This window comes from Anastrepha obliqua, chromosome 2 (assembly GCF_027943255.1).
Source record: "Anastrepha obliqua isolate idAnaObli1 chromosome 2, idAnaObli1_1.0, whole genome shotgun sequence".
Taxonomy (NCBI): domain Eukaryota; kingdom Metazoa; phylum Arthropoda; class Insecta; order Diptera; family Tephritidae; genus Anastrepha; species Anastrepha obliqua.
Window position 1 is genome coordinate 51,545,978 of NC_072893.1, and position 19,555 is coordinate 51,565,532.

At 35.9% G+C, this 19,555-nt stretch overlaps 2 protein-coding genes across 3 annotated transcripts in view; one reads left to right on the plus strand and one right to left on the minus strand.

Moving 5' to 3' along the window:
• Positions 1 to 2,822: 2,822 nt before the first annotated feature.
• Positions 2,823 to 3,872, minus strand: LOC129237621 (uncharacterized). The gene is made up of 2 exons (XM_054872479.1): positions 3,360 to 3,872; positions 2,823 to 3,301 (listed from the first exon to the last, which is right to left on the minus strand). The coding sequence occupies exons 1-2, from the start codon at positions 3,745 to 3,747 to the stop codon at positions 2,931 to 2,933; spliced, it is 759 nt and encodes a 252-aa protein (XP_054728454.1). The 5' UTR covers positions 3,748 to 3,872; the 3' UTR covers positions 2,823 to 2,930.
• A 1,384-nt stretch (positions 3,873 to 5,256) lies between these two features.
• The window catches only part of LOC129239594 (uncharacterized), a 95,498-nt gene continuing 81,199 nt past the window's right edge, over positions 5,257 to 19,555 (plus strand). Inside the window, exons 1-2 of one of the 2 annotated variants that reach the window (XM_054875206.1) lie at positions 5,257 to 5,671; positions 6,798 to 7,038. In XM_054875206.1, coding sequence (XP_054731181.1) covers positions 6,919 to 7,038 — 120 coding nt within the window. In that variant the 5' untranslated portion in view covers positions 5,257 to 5,671; positions 6,798 to 6,918. The remainder of the gene's footprint in view (positions 5,672 to 6,797; positions 7,039 to 19,555) is intronic. The other variant, XM_054875207.1, reaches the window with a different exon arrangement.

The window sequence follows — 19,555 nt, forward strand, 5'->3', positions numbered from 1 at the left end:
ATATGGCCCACCCTGTATCTTAAGAATATACTGCAAAATTTTCAAGCGGAAATTCCTAATATTATAGCTTCTACAGCCCATTAGCTATGTAGAGAGCGGTCCACGCGCTCCTGTACCTCAAACTTTAAACTCAATTATCTCGAAACTGTATTTTTAAAAACTGCTCGTGTTGTAACTCAAAAAGTTGTCGACCGATTTGTTTGAAGCTTGGTGAGGCCTTTCTGCACATTACTATTGGAAGGATAAACCTAAAATTTCAGATATTTCGCGTTGATAAATTATTTTTTGGGGGTTAAAACTGTCAATAAAATAGCCCTAAATTCTGATTTTTTTCAAAGGCTTATTTTATAATTGTTTTTTAATTTTATAGGTTCATTATTTCCGTTAACATGTTATAAAAAAAACCAATTTAATTTTTTGTTTCAGATTTCAGATAGATTACGAGTAATAAATAGAGCAGTTTGGGACCTCGCGCCGTAGGCAGCCGACAAGAAATGATCCTGAGCCGCCATTTTGGAAAAAAAAATGAAAAAAATTTTTTTTTTGTACTCTCGAAAGGTTAAATAAAATTGTGCTAAAACTTCAAAATAATATAATTATTTTATCACCTTTAAAAATATGTTTAAAAAATGATCGATTTTGAGGCTTCTACATGGACTTCCTCCCTTAATGTTAATGTTTTTGTTATCGTTGGAATAGCATAAAGCATTCCCCATACATTCTTGGGAAATGCTAATCACGAAGGAAATGAAATTGCGGACACTGAACCTTTCTGCGGGGTAAATAACAGCTTCAAAAATGCCTTACTGCGTGAGCACGAGCAACGAGGCCTATCAGGCATGCGGCAATCGAAAAGACACATAGATCCCGAACGGATAAAATCAGAAGCAGTCCTTTACCAAAGCAGAAAGTACATAAAATTTTACACTGAACTAACAGGACACTGTAAAATTAATTATCACATGGAAAAAATAGGTGCGATAGAAAACGATTCTTGTAGACTCTGCAAATAGGCACAAGAAACGGCAGAACATGTTCTATGCGACTTCCCAGCAGTGGCACGACGCAGACCAATCATAATAAAAAATGCTGTTGAAGTGACAGTAGGTCTGTTCCTGTGAAAATTATTAAGTAACTTGCCAGTAAATTAATTTCCCGGAATTCGCTCTCAAAGAAAAAAATATAAAAAAAAGTACGAGTACGCAAACCAGCAACAATTTGCAAGTTTTACGAACAGCTGATGAAATCGTTGGCGGGAGAAGTCACAAAAATTAAAAATTATTTCAGTTGAGCTACCGCGTATCAAATAAAGATAAAAAAATCAAGCTAATAAAACGCGAAATAACGAGCTTAGCATCACATGATTTTATTTTGTTCACAATAATTTGTTCCTTTTAACACGGCTATCAGATGAAGAGCATCGCATTAGCAATTGTACTGTTATCACAATCACAGCTTTCTTCATATTTGCCTTGCTTCCGTTTATGCAAGTAAGTAAAGGCTGATTAGGTAATGTCCTCTTTACCAGAAGGAGGCAGTTTGATGGACTCGTTCTGCCTAAGCTAAAAGGACTCACATTCCAGCTATCCAAAGAAATCAAATATCTTAGAGTAATCCTCGGTAGCAAATTTCTTTGGAAGTCACACGTTGAAGCAAAGACATCCAAAGCACTGACAGCTGTCTGGCGGTGCAGGGGTGTCTTTGGGAAAACGTGGGTTTTTCCCTTAGCAAGGTTCTATAGATCTACACTTCTATGACAAGACCTATTATCACCTATGCATCAGTGGTTTGGATGAGTAGACTGCCTCACGTTGGAGACAGGAGGACCTTATCTAGACGACAACGCACTGTGGCCATCTGTTAACCGGAGCTTTTATGACAACTTCAGGTCTGCCATCACTTGATGCTTTCATCCAAGGATGTATAAAATAAAATTTTAAATTTTATAAAATTTTGAATTCGGAGAAAAAAGTGAAATTTCAAAAATTTCTTTCTGCGTTAACGTAAAAAATCTCTAAGAAATCCCAATATTGAAATTCGGAAATATATTTTTTTTGATCCCAATTTTTTGGCGTTTTTTTTTTTTGGTGTCTACTTTTTGGCGCTTATTTCCGTTTCCTGGCTAGTGCTTGTGCGTACTATAAAGTGCTATCCATTCCGGTATTGCCTTGCGGTAATTTGTGCCGTTACTGCGTTCCTGGAATCGCTGCGTTTGTGCGGGTGATAAACGCTCGGAGTAGAGCGCGTTGTTGCCACGGTTTGTGTCCGGCGTTTACCTAGACCGGTCGACCTTTCTCCGTTTTTTGTAAATTTTGTCTATTTGTATTCTCTGCAAATGTTGTGAATTTATTTAAATATATATTCTTTCTCTCTCTCATTCTCTCTCGGGTCTTTCCCTCTTTCTTTGGCTGCCTTGAAAGTTTCACTTCTGTTATGTGTACTACGCTACACGCACTTTTTCTGTTTTTTTTCTAAATGTACCTATGTAGTTCAATTAGGAGAAAAACCAGCTTGGGCTCATTTAAATTGATCGCTCTCTACCCTACGCTTTCTGCAAACCAAACCTCTCAAGGTAGGGCTCTCGCAATATTTTTATTTATTACCCGTACAAAGGGACTCGCTATAGGACCTGATTTTTTTCTTGTGATTTGCTGAGTTGAACGTCAAACGACAATTCAACGATTACAGATACGCACGTCACCGGAGTGTTCTACGTTACCGGATTTACATCGAGTCACGAACTGCCACTTGAATAAGAATTCTCACGCATTTACGTGAAATGTGTTTTCTGCTACAACAGCAATAGAATTGAAATTTTTAATATTGCCACAATTTATTTTTCAACTGATATTTTTTGCCACAAATTCCTAAAAAAACGTTTAAAACTAATCAAAGAATTAAAACTATATATTTTCCCCGTCTCGTCTCTATCACGCATTTGCCGACTGCGCTTCTGTGACTTTCTTCGCCTTTTTCTCTTTTTTCTTCAAAAACTCGCTTTTATCTAAATTATTTTGGAAGAATGTTGTTTCCTTGCGCGCCTGTGACACCTCAGTCTGTAGACGTTGCTTGTGCACTGCTTGCTCATAGTTCATACGCTCGGTCAAATGCACCCACTTGAAGCGTGGTAAATATCTCATGCTCCATAGATAGTCATAGAATTGTGATGTTTTACGGGTGGAAATTTGTTTGTTATTCAATAGTTCAACAAGTTTTTTAGCCACCCGCTTCGATTCGAACTCAACCCAACCTTCTGTGAAATGGCGCGCAAGACGTTTGCGTTTTTTCTTTTTATCGTTACCTGCAAGTAGTTTAAGATGTTCCAGTTATCTTCTTAATATCATAATTTTATTACTTACCGCCAGGCAGCTTTTCTGGCTGTAAATAGACGCGTCCTATTTTTCCATATTCACCTAATATTTCACGTATTCTTGTAACATTCATGTGCTTGGGTATGTTCGAAACGTAAATGATGCCCTTTTTTCGTTTCTTCTTTGTAGGTTTCATGTCGAAGTTGCCTAAATCCATTTCGTCGTCATCATCTTCATCCTCATCGTTATTGACTATTGATGATTGTTGCACATTATTTTCATCGACGTTGTCTTCCATTACATCGGATCCAGAGTGCGGCGATTGTTCATTGACCGACTCTTTCACGCCTTCCTGTGACATTTCTTCCAACTCTTCTCGAGATGGTGGTGGCGGTAGGCCAACACGGCGTTTGTTTTGTTTCATTTTCATAATCATTGGAAGGTAAATCAATTCAAGTGAATTTATTATAGGCTTTAGAAAAATCAAAACTTTTGAACCTTTCGTACAATGCTTTTCAATGAGGAATACACGCCGTCGAATCAAAACAAACTTGACAGCTGACTATTGGGGTTGCCAATGTAATAAAACGCCCGGAGCGCACATATTTTAAATTGATTGTTATGAACTACATATGTTAATCAAATACTTCTAGGCTATACCATAGGAAATAGACATTAAGAAAATTAGTCAAAACGACGGAGTACTAATCAACGCATATTGGCTCCTTTCTTAAAAGGAAAACCATTTTTTTACCCCGTCAAATGGTGAAATATGTAAACTGTATTTTAAAAAAATTTCGGAAAATATTGGTAATAATTTAAATAGCGGGTGTTTTTTCAAGAGCTTGAGAACTTCAAACTAATTTTGTTTCTTATAATATTTCAGATTTCAAGGTATTTATTTTTTGAAATATGATATCCTGCATTTGTTCGCCGCGGCTTCGAATTACATGATTAATATAATTAGGTTAGTCCAATTTTGGCCATATGACAAAATTAATTTTTGTAAAAAAAATTAAGTCAGTGTAGCTCTATAGTGCTTACCATTCACCGTAACGGCAGCTCCTTTCTGATTTCGAAATACATAAGGACCGATGATGTCCCCCAGTGCTGTATGAACCTCGTGAAAATATAAAATTTCTTCAAAATAAATATTCACAAGTCGTGTTATAGCTTTGACTTGCCAAATTTTACTGAACAGAAATGTCTGCAAAGTTTGCCATTCTCAGCAGTCAAATCATAGTTATCGATATCGATAGTTCACATGCAGCGATAAAAATACACTGGTTATTGTTAATGAAAATATTATATTAAATTATATTATAGTGTGATTGTGCACTTAAGAATTTCTTTTTGAAAAAAGAAAACTTACTCACATTTCGAATTGTTAATACTGGACTCAGTACATATCGATCGGTGCCACTTCTAAGTAGATAATTACCCATGAAATAATCAGCACATAATCATTTCTACGCTTATACCATTTGTATATTGATTTGAATTTGATCATTTGGCTACTTTATTGCGAATGTGTGGAAAAGATCTTGGATACATAAGCACAATAGTAAAATAAACTTCTTTTCGTTAGGTAAATCATAAGTTTAATTGCGCAGAGAAGCAACTTTTCTAACTACATATTCCCATTTCTTGTGTATGGCAATACCCTTTACGAGAAACGAACAAACTTTCTGTCAAACAAAGTCAACGAGTTCTTTGCTGTCAAAAACAAGTTCTGCTTCTGCTGCTGTTGGCAGAGAACAGGTAGGTAAACAACAGCGAGTAATATAGCAACAACAACATATGCTGTTCATTGAAATAGACGTTACAATTGTAGCTTCGAAAAAACAACAAACAAACGAGTGGTAACGAAGTAGTGAAAAATGACGAAGCAAAGGTAAACGGCAGAATTCCATGGAAGCCAAGTGACAAACGAGTTGTTGACATGAGTGCGAACGGGAGTGAAACGCGCGTGTGCGGTGAACGCGATTTTTGAAAATTTCAAATTGTTCATGTGTGTAATGAGTAAAATGCGTTTACTGATCGGATTTAACGAAAACTAACCAATTCAATATATTTGCTAAATGTAAATTCAAAAGAATACGCGATTAACTTAATAGTTTAACAAAAAGTAAATTAAATGTGAATCACAGTAGAAACGAAATATATAAAATGCAATAAAATGTAAGCGAAAATTAACCAACGAACGTGTATGTGAGATAGTGCAAAAAGAAGAAAGAGAGTAAGCAATAACTAAGAATTGATAAAAATGCCATAAGTGCCGACCGCGACAAACAAACGGCGACGAAGGTAAATGGAAACGTTAATAATGCAAAAGCGGTGAAGAAAAAACGACAAGTGAAGTAAATAAAGTGTTACAACATTTTTCTTTGTGGTGCTAAACATTTTTACAACCAGTATTTTTTTTCCTTATGGGCACATTTTTGGGATTCTAAACCTGTGCTGTAAATCCAGTTATTTTCAGCCGCGCTCGTAGATCACTTTTTCTGCCAACAATTTTTTTGTGTGTGGATGTTGTTTGTATGCTTTGTTTTGTCACGGTAGTGATTCATAATTTCTTTGCCTCTAAAATTAAAATATTAAAGGGACAGCGCACACCACTAACTCCGTGGTGACCGCGACACTTTTGGGCTCACGCAAGAGGTGCAATCGGTGTTTATTAGTGGCGGCATTACTTTTGGATTTTGAGGAGCCTGCATTGCTTTGGTAGAATACAACAATGACGGCAAAAACAAAGTAAGGTGTCAACGCCAATTCGAACACAGAAATATTTTATACGATTCGATTATTGCAATTTATTGAGAAGGAAATGTGACAAAATGCCATTAAAATGTACAGCAAAAAATTTATTCACCTCTGCATTGCACTCGCCGCAGATTTCCATACACGTTTGGAGGAAGTGCAGCTGTCAAGTGCTAAACATCCTTCTACATCCTCCTCCCTATAGTGCAGTCATCCTGCTCTAACAGAGTAACCACTTTGTTGGTGTTTGTGTAACGTACTTTTCTGATGGCAAAGCGCAGCTGCTCTCTATTTATGTGGAAGCGACCACAAAAAAAAAACCCAACCACCTAGAACCAAAACACACGGCATACACATGCAATACAAGAACCACCATTGCCGCTATTACCATTGCGCTTTGTCCGTGGCCATTGCAGGGCGATTCCCTGCCACCTCAACCCTCTTGAGAATGGCTGCACGCACCGTCAAACACATAATGTACGCCACACATTTGCATTGTTGTTGGACTTCATACCTATGTACCTATGTTTGTGCGTGTGTCGCCACAATCAGACGATCGCCTGCGCGCGCTTTATCCCTTTTGAAATTTCTCTTTTATATTTTCAATTCAGCCAGTCTCTATATTATTTCTATATTTTTTCCAATTAAGAAATGTTGAATATAAAACCTAATGTGCAGTTTAAATGTTAAACTCATAAACGTAAATGTAGTTAATTTCACGAAAAGCAAAATCGCGAGAAGTCTTGTACACCCAAAGGTGTTATGTGTTTTGTTTAAATATAAACAAGTAGACAAATTTGTATAAACGAACGAAATCGGTCATTGAAAAACGTGCAACTTTGAAGCAATGAAGGTCACCGTGTGTTTTGGTGCCATTCGCATTGTCGTGCCATGCGGCAGTGGCGATTTACTGGTGAAGGATCTTATCAACGAGGCAACCAGGCGTTACAAGAAAGCAGCAGGAAAGGTGAGTTGTGAACAAAGTATTACACATAAACGGATTAGTTGAAACAAATTTGTGCGGGACCCATTCAAACAAGTGTAACATTTAGGGCCCGGCATTCTGTGCATTTATAAGTTTTTTGTTTTTTTTTTTTGGGAACCCAGAGAAACATAAAGATTGAATATTTATGCGAAACAAGAGTTTTGTGTTAAAATGACTTTTATATATTTTATTTTGCCTTAAGGACGTAGTCTGGTCAAATACTAATGTTCTATAGATATTTTTTAGTATGTTATAGTTGACATCAAATAGTAAACAAAAGCGTCATACTTTAACTGAAAAATTCGACTTTTTTAGTTTCAGATGATTCTACGACGAATGCCGATTGGCACCGCAGAGCACCTCTCGAAAAACATATCTCCAAAAAAACTCTGTCATGGGCTTATTTGTCAATATTTTATTATTAATTTTTTTTAAAAACTTATTGAAAAGATGTACAATAACATGCAACTGATTTTATTAAAGTATCTTAACCCTTTCAATACGGATTTTTTTAAGGGGAAAAAATATTTAACCATGAAAAGTTATTACTAGTGATCTAAATAGTATGTCCTCTTGTATAAATAAAGCAATTATTTCTAGGAATTGAGAAAATGTCCTGGGAAAACATTGTCCCACCCGTAATGAACACTCAGTAGATCTATAATTGTCGTTTTTGCACTTACTGACCTAGCACGTGCATTGGGACGTATGTGTCCCGTCAGTATTGAAAGGGTTAAGCCATATTTCTGTAAAAAATTAAAAAAAAAGTGTTTTTTTTAGCGCTAAACCCTACCACCCCCTTAAGATGCTTACTTTGGTGTCACCCTACTACAAAAAAAATATGTAAGAAACAAATTGTTTTTGTATACTATTTGATGTCAATAATAGCATTTTATTTTCTTAAAAAAAAAAAACAATTACAAAAAAATATCTATAAAAAATGAGTATTTGACCAGGCTACGTCCTTAAATACCAATTAAAAACACCATCAATTTAGTTTATATTAGAAAATTACTTTTCTTTAATTCAAAGCAAAAAATGTGTGAAAATAATACAAAATTAAGAATCAATTTACTTGCTCGATATGGCCACCTTTTGCCTTGACTGTGGCCTTGACTCTGTCCAGAAACGAATCCCAAGCTGCCCGAATGTGACTTGCAGGTATTTTCGTCCACTTGCGGAAAATGGCTTTTTTTCAGTGCCTCGAGACTGGTGAATCTTTTAGTTCGGACCTCACTCTCCAAAATGGTCCAAAAGGAATAATCCATAGGATCCGCGTCTGGTGAATTTGAGAGCCATTGTGAGGACGTTATGAAGTTCGCAACGTTGTTTTTTAGCCATTCTTGGTTCACTCGAGCTTTGTGAGATAGTGCCGAGTCCTGTTGAAACGTCCATGGTCTGACATCAAAATGTTTGTCTGCCCATGGCTTCAAAGCAACCTACAGAATACTTTCCCGATAATATTTCGCATTTTATTTGCTGGATTGGAATCTTGCTGGAAGATCCAACGCTCTCCACTGAAGAGAGTACTGCTCAACTGCTTCAGCACGCCTTCTAAGACATCCTCTTGGTAAACTTTTGCCCCGACCTTAACCCCTTTTTCGCAGAATAGAAGAGATATAACGGCTTTACAAGAGGCTGAATAGTGGCCGCCCTGAGTATGTGGAACATTTTTTGCGTCTTTAGAAGTTTTAGCGTAGATTTTGCCGTTTTGCTTATTAACAACTTTTAAAACAGTGAACATTTTCTCATCTGTGAAAAAAACACTTTTATAGCCGTTGAGCTCGTCCCACCAAAGAAGCTGCTTGCATCGGTCGAGTCTAATTTTCTTCAAGCGCTTTGTCAAAAGGTGACCAGTTGAGCGAAGGAAGGCTTTCATTTGAAGATCATCTCTAATTAGTCTTGACATGGATCTGTTGGATACACTTATTTGTCTGGACATGATTTCCTTTGAATTCTTTCTCAAACCGCTTTTATGGCTGCACTGATTCGAACCACGCGAGGACCACTTTCTTTCCACTTCCGTCTGTCACTTCAGACGTTTGGGAAAAGCGATTGATCGTGCGGCAAACAAACATTCTCGAAATATTAAGAAATAAGAGAAACTTGAAGCTAGGAGGGACACTGGCGACAAATTTGTCACCATATAGTTTAAAATTGGGCCTTCTGTTCTCTCATATTTCTGTTATGTATTGACTCAAAATCAACTTAAACATTTCTAGATAAGCTGAACTATGCGTGCCAGTATTTTTTCTCTCATTGTCTTCCCCTTTTTTTATCTCAAACCTACAAAAGAATGTCATTTCACTACGTAAAATCTATTTTCATGCACTCGAAAACAACCCTCTTACATCATTCAACGGAATAATCCGCGAACAAAAACTCTCTCTTATCACCAATAACGAAATAATCTGCAATAAATAATTTATTTGTTAAAGTTTGAGGAAAATAAATAATTTTGGTAATCCTGTAATATTCTTTTTTATTAGAACAAACTTTTACTGTTTTATTAAAGTTTATTGAAATAAGGCATGTACTCGTAATTTTCCAGTAAAAATTGTCCAGTAGGAAAAGTAAAGAAAATTTCTGAGAATTTGCAAACATTCGCTCTGAGAGAGGCAAATATCACAGAAAGTACAAGAACGCAAAACTAGTGAGAACTAGCAAGTTTTCTCGGTGCTTACTTCATAAAGGTTAAAAAAGTGGAAAATTTCAAATTATACTGCACACTTTTCTTAAGTTCAATTGTTTCTGTTTAAACTTCTTCACCACATATTTTACAAAATTCAGCTATATTTTTTTATATATATATTTACCAAATTCAGCATAAATAAGTGCTTGTAAAAATCTGTTTTCTACTGGCTAATTCTTACAAGTAAACATCTGTCCGGTAAAAGTTCGAACTGCCCCTTAAAATGAAATGTCACTTTGCACTCCCTTGTGCTCTCAATTTCCCCTTTGCAAATGTTTTGGGTACAACAACATTAAACCTTCCACCTGATACACCCAACTCTGATTTTACACGGTCTTATTCGTATGTACCCTTTAAAAAAAGACATGGGTGTAATTACACAGTAACAGTTGGTGGTTGTTGTTGTAGCAGCATAAACATTTCCCCATACATATACGGGGAATGCTGCTGAAGTGGCAGTCATTGGTCGGATATAAATCCGTTCGTTACGGTTACGTAGAGCCGACTGTTGTGGAAACGAGTAAGAATTGGCACAAACGAGAACCCTACTACAGCTAGGTCTAAGAGTGAGTATAATAAATTGAGAGGAGACGGTTTTCTCAAGTTTTTTTTTTTTTTAATTTGTAACATCACTCGATCTATAAAATCAAAACTGTGGCATATACTTACATCTCTGTGTAGTTTTAATAAAAAAACAATTAATTTGATTCTCATTTTTTCTGTCAAACACCAAATTGCGTACCTCTCCCGAAATATGCCATTAACTACTCCTTTATAGCCGTAGCTTAAGTCACGATCTTAATAAAAGTTCAATTAAATATTATATTTTTCTACGATCTCACAGAAAACCCTCTTAAAGTCACATAAGTTATTTTGTCAGATATATTCAAATGCTTTTTCTTCTAACAATAAAAATCATTAAAATTCCCCATACAATTTCAACAGCTAGATACCCTCAGCAAACTGTGGGAATGAGCAATAACAACAAGAACAAAGTGCAATCTTAAACTTCTCCCTACACTTACTAAGTAAGTAATTTACGCAAGTGATTTCACTTTCAGGTATCGTAAAGATCTGAGAATAGCAACGTTTTATCTTTTTCAAGATAAAAATCCAACATGGAAGTAAACTTTGCTTTCTTGAGAATCACTTTTCCTCAATTCGAGGCAAAATGACAAAATTTTACTACCAGATCGTTGAAACGAAAACAGAAAACTCGTCTTTGTTTGTTTAATGATAAAGTAAAGTTAATAAAATTTCTTAAATATTAGTGTTGTAAATACGCAGATAGTGATAAAAGGCAACTACATTGGAAAGAGAATAATTAAAATGCATTCTGAATAAAAATGCACTGAGCAAATAGGCAATAAGATGAACTCAGTTGACCTCAGTTAAAGGAAAATATTTTGTAAATAAGTGGAAACATTTGGGGTATTTTCTAGTTTTATATTCTATTTTATATAACTTCAATTTTTATCACCTCAAGAAGGGGTGCCTTTCAGTTACTTGCAACTATTTTTCTTATACCTTTTCTACTCCAAAATATGCTTAAAACTTGTTCGACTCACACACTCGGCCAGCCAGGAAGATTTTGGTGTAATGTGTGCGCGATAAAAGCCAAATAATTAATCAAGAAAACATGGAAAAATCTAATAGAACTGTGTACAAGTGAAAAAAGCAGGTAGAAAATGTGGAAATAATTCGAGGGCGTAGCAAAGATGTTACACGAAAATTCATCAACCGCCTATGAGTATGTGTTGCCTTTGTAAGAGATAGATAATGCAGTAGTAGAAGTAGGCGCATGCGCAAGTGCTTTAAAGAGTTTTGAAGAATTTGAAGTATTTCAAGTTAGGTGTGCACACAAAAGCATGGCCCATGTACAGTGGTGTGCATATTATTAGAATCGAAATTTTTTTTGCTTTGAAATTTGTTTATTTATTTATACTAAAATTGTAGCGTGTTCAAAGAATTTCGGGGAAAAAGTTTTTTGAGGAAGTTTCAAATTTTGATGCAACGAATAATTAATTGATAATTTGTTTAAGTTATTTTATTCTACAAAATTAAAAACCAAAAAAAAATTATAAAATTCTTAAATTAAAAAAAAAGTACGTATTGTTTGTTAAAAAATTTTGAGCAAAAATTTATATTGTTTTAAAAAACCCCTCCAGTTTTTTCCTTAAAAATGTTTAACAACAAATTAAAAAAGTATATTTACAATATACTTAATTATATACAAAATTAAAAGCAACAAAAAAATTATTGTATAAAAATTTTATATTAAAAAAAGTAAACTTTTTTTGTTCAAAATTTTTGAGAAAAAAAAAAAAATTTTTTTTTAACAAATAATTAAACAAAATTTTCAGAAACGTATTTGTTTTATCTTAGAAAATTAAAAGAAAAAAGTTATAAAAATCCTTAAAAGAAGAAAAAATTTGGCTTGAAGAAAGTCTAACCAAAATTTTAAACATTTAATAAATCTCACAATTATAAAGTAATTTTTTTAATTTTTTTTATTTACTTCTTATTATAATCCAACTTAAATGCGAACAAATTTTCAGAAAATATCCAAAATATTTGGATCTCTTAACATGGAATTATTCAATATTACTCGTAGAACATTTCTAAATTACTTTTGCTTTCTGATAAATTTTCAACACCGATACTTTCGAGTGATACAATGAGCCCATGAGCTGGACTCATAAGTCCCAAACACTGCGCAAACTCAAGCTTAAATTATTTCTTAACTCACAAGTTAATTTGTGAGCAGTTTCTCGCTATATTTTCGTACTGCCCTATCACGCGTCTCCCTTTGAACCTACCCAGCCGAATCAGCATGTCTTGGGTCTACAATTAGATAAGATTGATGACGACGATTGGTGATTTGACCGTGCAGGGCTTGATAAATTACTACAACAGTCGCTATCCTTCGGCGATAAAAAATATGTATGCCTTTTTCGTTCTAAAAAGTGATTAAAAAAGTAAAACTACCATTTTGACTTTATCTAAAGCTAATAGTTTAGGGAATTGGGACACCTTTGTTTCCTGAATTACACAATTAGATTTTAAAAATTTCATAAGAACATTGGGTCCCAATATTATGCACATCTCTGTAAAACCACTAGCTTGCTTAGAAATATCAAAAATCTAAAGTGATTCTGGCAAATCCATTTAATTCGTGTTTAAGCTTGTGGCGCAGCGTCTAAAGCTACTAAAGAATGATGTGGCAGACGTGAAGTCATTTCAATGGCGACAATGCGTGATCAGCCATATTTTCTATCATATCACTTCAGTGTAAGAGTAAAAGGTTCAATGAGAAAGGAAAAGATAAACTAACGCAAAGAAGGAAGTCATCGCTCTCAGTTGGCTGATTAAACCAATAATTCAAAAGGTTTATCTTTGCTGCCTGCATTACACCTACGTGTCATACATACACACATTCATACATTCCCTTCCAACAACCGCGTTACTATCAATTTCGTAGCACACCCAAAAATTCTGAACTTTGCCGTCATGATCAGTCATTTTGAAAAGCGCCAGATAGCCGAGTTGAGCAGGCATGTAATGCATTTCACCCATTTACTCCTTGCCATAAATGCTGGTCATCAATATGACGTATCAATCGGGCTTTGTTGTTGTTCTTGTGTTGGCGGTGGTGTTGGTTTTTGGCTTTATTAAGCCTTTGGTTCCGCTTTTTGCGCCGGGATACTTGGCTTGAAAGCACTGCATGGCATTTATGTAAATGTGTGTGCATATATATATGTATATGTATGTGTATGTGTTTGTATATGCATTTAGGCATGCACTTGGCTCCCCTACTGCATCTAATAGTTCTGCCCATACGTGTGCGGCAGCATTGAAGCCGGAGAATGCACATAAATCCATTAATAATTTGTTGTTGCATGTTGTAATTAATTTACGTTTTTCTATATATTTCCGTTGTTTAATCCACAATTTACATGAATTTGATATGTTTTTTTGTGAATTTAAATTTTTTAATGATTCAGGGGCGTCTATTAGCTGTCGTAAAGCAATTTTTGTGCTTGAAATGGAATTTAAAACGCGAAAGAAATTTTTATTCTTCATTTTGATTGTCTTTATGGTGGTTGAGCTCATTAAAAGCGCGTCAGTTACTTTGTTTTCTCGGTGTCAATGGCCATTGTGGATCTTTTTTCACTTAATTTTTAAAATGTAAGCCACCAATGGTAAGAAGTGGATAGCAACCAAACATTTCTTACTTTATCGATTGCTGATTAATGCAGGATTTCACAAATGCGGTTGAATTTATTCAACTTTATTAGATAATTTGATTTTGCTTTGGTAAAAAAGTAGTTTATTAGTAAATGAAAAGCGACTGTTCGCATACAACTACCTGAAGATAATCACGGGTTAGTTGCCTTTCTGACATCCCGGTTTTATAACAACCCGCTTTTTATTAACAGAAAACACCACAATTTCTGTTAATAAAAAGCGGGTTGTTATAAAACCGGGATGTCAGAAAGGCAACTAACCCGTGATTATCTTCAGGTAGTTGTATGCGAACAGTCGAATGGAGTCCAGATGTTAGGTCTGATTGAAATGCATTTGCCCCAAATGCTAAAAATAACGTCAATGTGTAATATAATATAAAGCTGAATAAACAGGTGACCAGCATGGCGCAGCTCTCATTTTAGCTTTCAATTACTCTGCCCGCAGTAAAGGATTCACATCGAATGAAGTGGTTAACAATGGAATAATCACTTCTTGTATACTATTTTTTGGGGGCGGTAAAAAAATTAAGGAAATGTTGGATGACATGCACCGAACTAAAATCAGACTAGGTTAGGTTAGCCAGGTTGCTTGTCTAAGACAAGACATTCGGTGACCCGAAGACCCGTTGTGATACCTGCATTTGATTTCCATTCCCTAAGTTGCTTAAACCACTTAGATCTTTTTATTAAGGTCTCCAGGTCTTCGGCGCGGCTTCTTTGAAGTGAAGGACATTCACAGAGGAGGTGTTGTACCTATTCAATTCCTTTTTCATCTCCACAACTCCTGCAAAAGTCATTGTGCGGTGCATCCATTCTACTGGCTAGGGAGCCCATAGTGCAGTGACCTGTGAGAACGCTGGTAGTTGATCTGTTGAAACGAAGTAGACATTTTATCCTTTTAAGATTCAGTTTTGTAGTCAGAGTAGTAGTTAGAAATCACCTTCTACTGGTTTCCGCAATTACGCTCAAGTCAATCGCAGTGTAGAGTAATGCTTATGTCCTCTACCACTCGCCTTTCCTATGGACACTCATCCGCTCTTTCCTTTCCCTCCACTCCGGAGGAGTAGCCAACAAAGTGTGGTGATGTGTTGTTTGATAAGCGAGAGCGACCTCCTGCATTCTGTAACACATTTTGAATTGATGCGCGCTGCGGTCAGTGCCTTGATCACTGCTTGACTATCAATAAAAATGGTAAAGTTTGCCGGGGGTAAGTCCATTAGTCTTCTCGTTTTTGCTGCTTTGTCTATAGCGTAGATAAAATCGGACTAAGAGCATTAAAAAGTTAATCTTTCTTTGTTTTTGCCCAATTCTCTTTATTTCAATGTTCAGTAGCTTTTTGATACACCCTCGTAATGAAATATTCCATCAAAAGTACAAATATATTTATTCCCCATTCATAATTCACATGAAGTCGTGTTTTTCTTTCATAAATTTTGCAACCAAAAATATTTTCTACAAATTGTTTCTCTGACGATTGCACATCACGCTTGCACAGTAACAATCAAAATTAAATTTCCGTGTGAAATTTTGGTATTTTCTTAGCTTTTATAGAGCGAGAGAAATGCCAAGACATGCAAGTTGCGCAAAATCTGTGTCAATTGTTGCAGCAACTACTTACTTTTTCTCATAGCGAAGCAAATACTTTGGAAAAATATGAAAAAGTCCAAAATAGATACATATATACACGTATATATGTATATTATGTACAACAGTAGTGTGTGAAAAGTTTTCAACAATTTCACCTTTCCTCCTCTACATGTTTGTTTGCTTGTTTTTTGTGTTTCTGCCTCATTCACCACCACGTGCGTTCTGAATTTTGCGCAACATTAAAATTAACTGTCATCGCTGCGCGCACTTCCGTGCAAATCTGCAATTTGATTCATGCGATTGTTAAAAAGTAAAAATTTAAAATAAAATAAAACATTAAATCCAATTGTCTTGGCTTGCATCACTTCTACGCTCTAAGAATTGCTGTGCATGCAACACTGCACTCGGCCTGCATTGAGTTTGTAGAAATTTCAGCTTCAGCGACATTTTCGCTGACTGTTTTTTATCTCATGATATTAATTTGGACTTCTTGGTTTTGCATTCTGCATTGTTGTTCTTTTGGTCGCATGCCTTGTTGCTTTATTTTTTATCAATCTCTCTAAATGCATATTTGTATATGATATTACAAGGTGACCCGAATGCGTTGCAACTTTTGAAAACACTGAATGGTTTTTATTTGGAATTGAAATTTATTGCAAAAGAAAAAATATTGGAAAACAATTAAATTTTCAGATTCATGCGTTCAAAACTTTTCAAGATTCCAATAGTCTTTTCGGTAGAATCGCGTTACTGCACTGGGTTCTGGGACATAACGATCTTTCAGGAAACTGAGAAGTTGATGAGTAAGTGAGAAAAGGGTCGAAACGTTTGATTAGCCAATTTTATATGGCTTGGTTGTCAACTGCTTAGCAACATAGCAGGAATTGAAATATCACGTAAGGTTAATCGTGCAAGAGCCAACCAACAAGTTCCTCTGGGTTTCGTTTATTCGATTCAATTCAGTATTTAATGATGTTATGATCATAAACAAAACAAACAAAAGTTACAAACTTTACAGACAAAATAAAGTTAATAGGGGAAGAGAGAATAAACTACACCAGGAATAAACAGATTCAATTAAACTTCTAAATAACTGAAAACCAAATGATAGACGGCTCAATATTTAACATTTTTATTTTAAATTAAATTTAGTAAGATCCCTCCGTATCGGCTTGACCACAATAATTAGTTTCATTCTACTAAAGCCCTGAAAAAGAGCGCAATACTCTATTGGGGGCATTGAAGCCGATCTTACCAAGTAATTTCTGGCAATCGATGGCAAACATGAGCGAATGTAGGTGGTTTACATTCGAGAGAATTTAAATTTATAAGTTTACAACGAGCTGTATAGGACGGCAGCGGGTATGAAAAACGAAACGGCTGAAGGGCATGGCAACTATAAGTTTCATAGAAGAGTTAAAGACAAAGCGAGGGAGCTTCCGATACCTGCGCAGAAAGGCTAGGTAATACAGGAAACCCTGGAACAACAAAGGTTAGTTCTGAGTCAACACCAACACTAGAAGTAACAAAGTCATTTACGGAGGCGAGCTGTTCATATAAAACGTAATAGTTGGTTGGAAAAATTGTTGCTGCTTGAGCGAGTGTCATAGTGGAGGCATTTCACAAATTGAGAAGATCCTAGAAAAATTGTTACTGGCAGGTGGACAAATTTGGAAAACAGCAGAGAATTCCGTTTGTTTGGGCGAACACTCGATGAAAGTGACACTTGATTTGGCTATCAAAAACGAGCAAAAGACTAGACTCCTTGCGGGAACATCAATAAGATACAAGATCATTGTTGACCATAAGACGGCTAGATTCAGAGCCTCGCAATGTAAATATAAATTTGTTGCCGGCTATCGCAGAAATTAAGTAGACACCTACTGCAAAAGATGCCGATGGAGTCACATGTATGTCAGAAGGTACTGCTTGGAGCTCATTGACGAAGACCAATAATATGCATAATACTACTATCCCGGCATCCGATATACTACAGTTGGACAAAAAATATCCATAAACTCCTCTTCTGTGAATATCGTTATAGGGGCCAACATGTGCAAAAATGTATGGGCATCCGGTTCCAAAACGATTTCTGTAAGCGCTGTAGAGATGATAAATGCATTCTGTTATTCATTGCTTCCTGTGTGAATGTCTTGCACTTCGAATAATGCGTTTCAGTGCTCTGGGGTACCAGTTGTTCGACGATCTGGAATGTCTTGGCGTTAGTAGCACTGATTGGATTTGCCAAAATACCGGGTTGATTTAAAGACAATTTAAAGACAGGTAGTATTAAAATTGTGCAACTTTCTTGTCTGTACTATAAAAAGCCTTTGTGGATACCGGGTGAACTATTAACGGGCAGTCCGTGTATCCAAACCTTCAAATCTCTTTCGAATTTTCGATATGTCTTTCAGCACACTTTAGGACTAACTTAAGAACCAACAGAATCTTCCTGCATTTATGTACTCAAAATTATAACAGTTGTAAGTTGGTTGAAAATGAATTGCTCCACCCTGTATTCATCATTAGCTATATGTAGGTATACTCTGCTTGCATGCACTTTTGACTGCTGTTGGCATGCTCACTCGTTTAGTCTAAACATTCTTGTAGTTTTTTGTTTTTGTTTTTATTTTTATTTTTTTAAACCACAGTTTGCATTGCAAGTGTCTCAAGTATTGAGTTCAATGCTGAAATCCACTGAGCTTGCAATTTCCCACGTCCTCTGTGGCCCGCTATGTGAGTCCAACTCGCTCGGAGTTGTTGGTGTTTAATGCCAGTGGGCGTAACTTGTTCTTTTTCAGTTTTAGGTGTCACTGTAGTTGCAAATATTTTTTTGAATGTGAGAAGGCGTCGGAATTATCAAAAAAAATGTGGTGAATTGAACGCTTGATTAGGCACATTTGCATAGTTTCATTGCCATACGCTTTGGAACTCAAAAGAAATATAAATACTTATACGTACTTCATACAATACTTGAGGGCATTAGAGCCAAATTTCAGAAGAAAGTGTGACAGAGTAGTAGCTAGTTGAAAATTATGGACCAAAGAAGTATCGACATCTTATTATTCCATTCGATTTCACAGCGTGTTTGTTTACAACATCCTCAGAGCAATTCGACTATCAATCATCGTCGTCGATATCATCGACCTGGTGGGATCAAAGAAATACTAGATTGATTTTAGAATTAAGCGGGCATGCGAAGAGGAGGTGGCTAGTTTCATGCGAGATGCCTCCACAAGCCGAACATTTGTCTCTTGAGTTTAAGCTGCTACCATATCCAGAATATAATTTTACCAGAGTAACGCGGGTGAAGCTGCCCATTGCTATGAGCTGTTTAAAGACCATATTTTACTTGGGATAAAGGGATACATAACAGCTGAAAACAATGCAAATTTTATACCTTACGTGCTCGGGTTCGTCGACTCCGCACGCAGTGGTGAGGTGTATGATGCACATTTTGAAGTTTAAAGAAAGTCCCAAATTTCATCGGAAGGTTATCATCAAAATATACTTTATAAACAAAAAATAGACTCCATTTTTTCCGCAGAAAGTGGTCGTGTGATATGAATTTAAAGCCGGAGGTATGATCGAACCATATTTCGCCGTGGATGATTTTCGCCTCTGTGCCATGCAGGAAACTATTTTTGGCACAATTGGATGTACTTGATTTAACGTCAGTTAATCGACGATGACAGTTAATCAAATAATTAATCCACTGAGGTACGGTCAAATAGTTACATCACTCATCCGATTTAACGCCAGAAGATTTTGGAATTTTGTTTTTGTCAAGAAGTCAACAACGCGAAAAGAGAAGTTCAAAAACAATATCGAACACGAAATCGGTAACATTCCGGCCATAAGAGTACTGAAAAATTGACTTCTAAGTATCAGTCACTGCTCGTCGTGGTCATGTGCTGTGCTGTACCCGGAATATCACTAATGAAATATCAGTCTTCAATTATCCTGTTTCTTC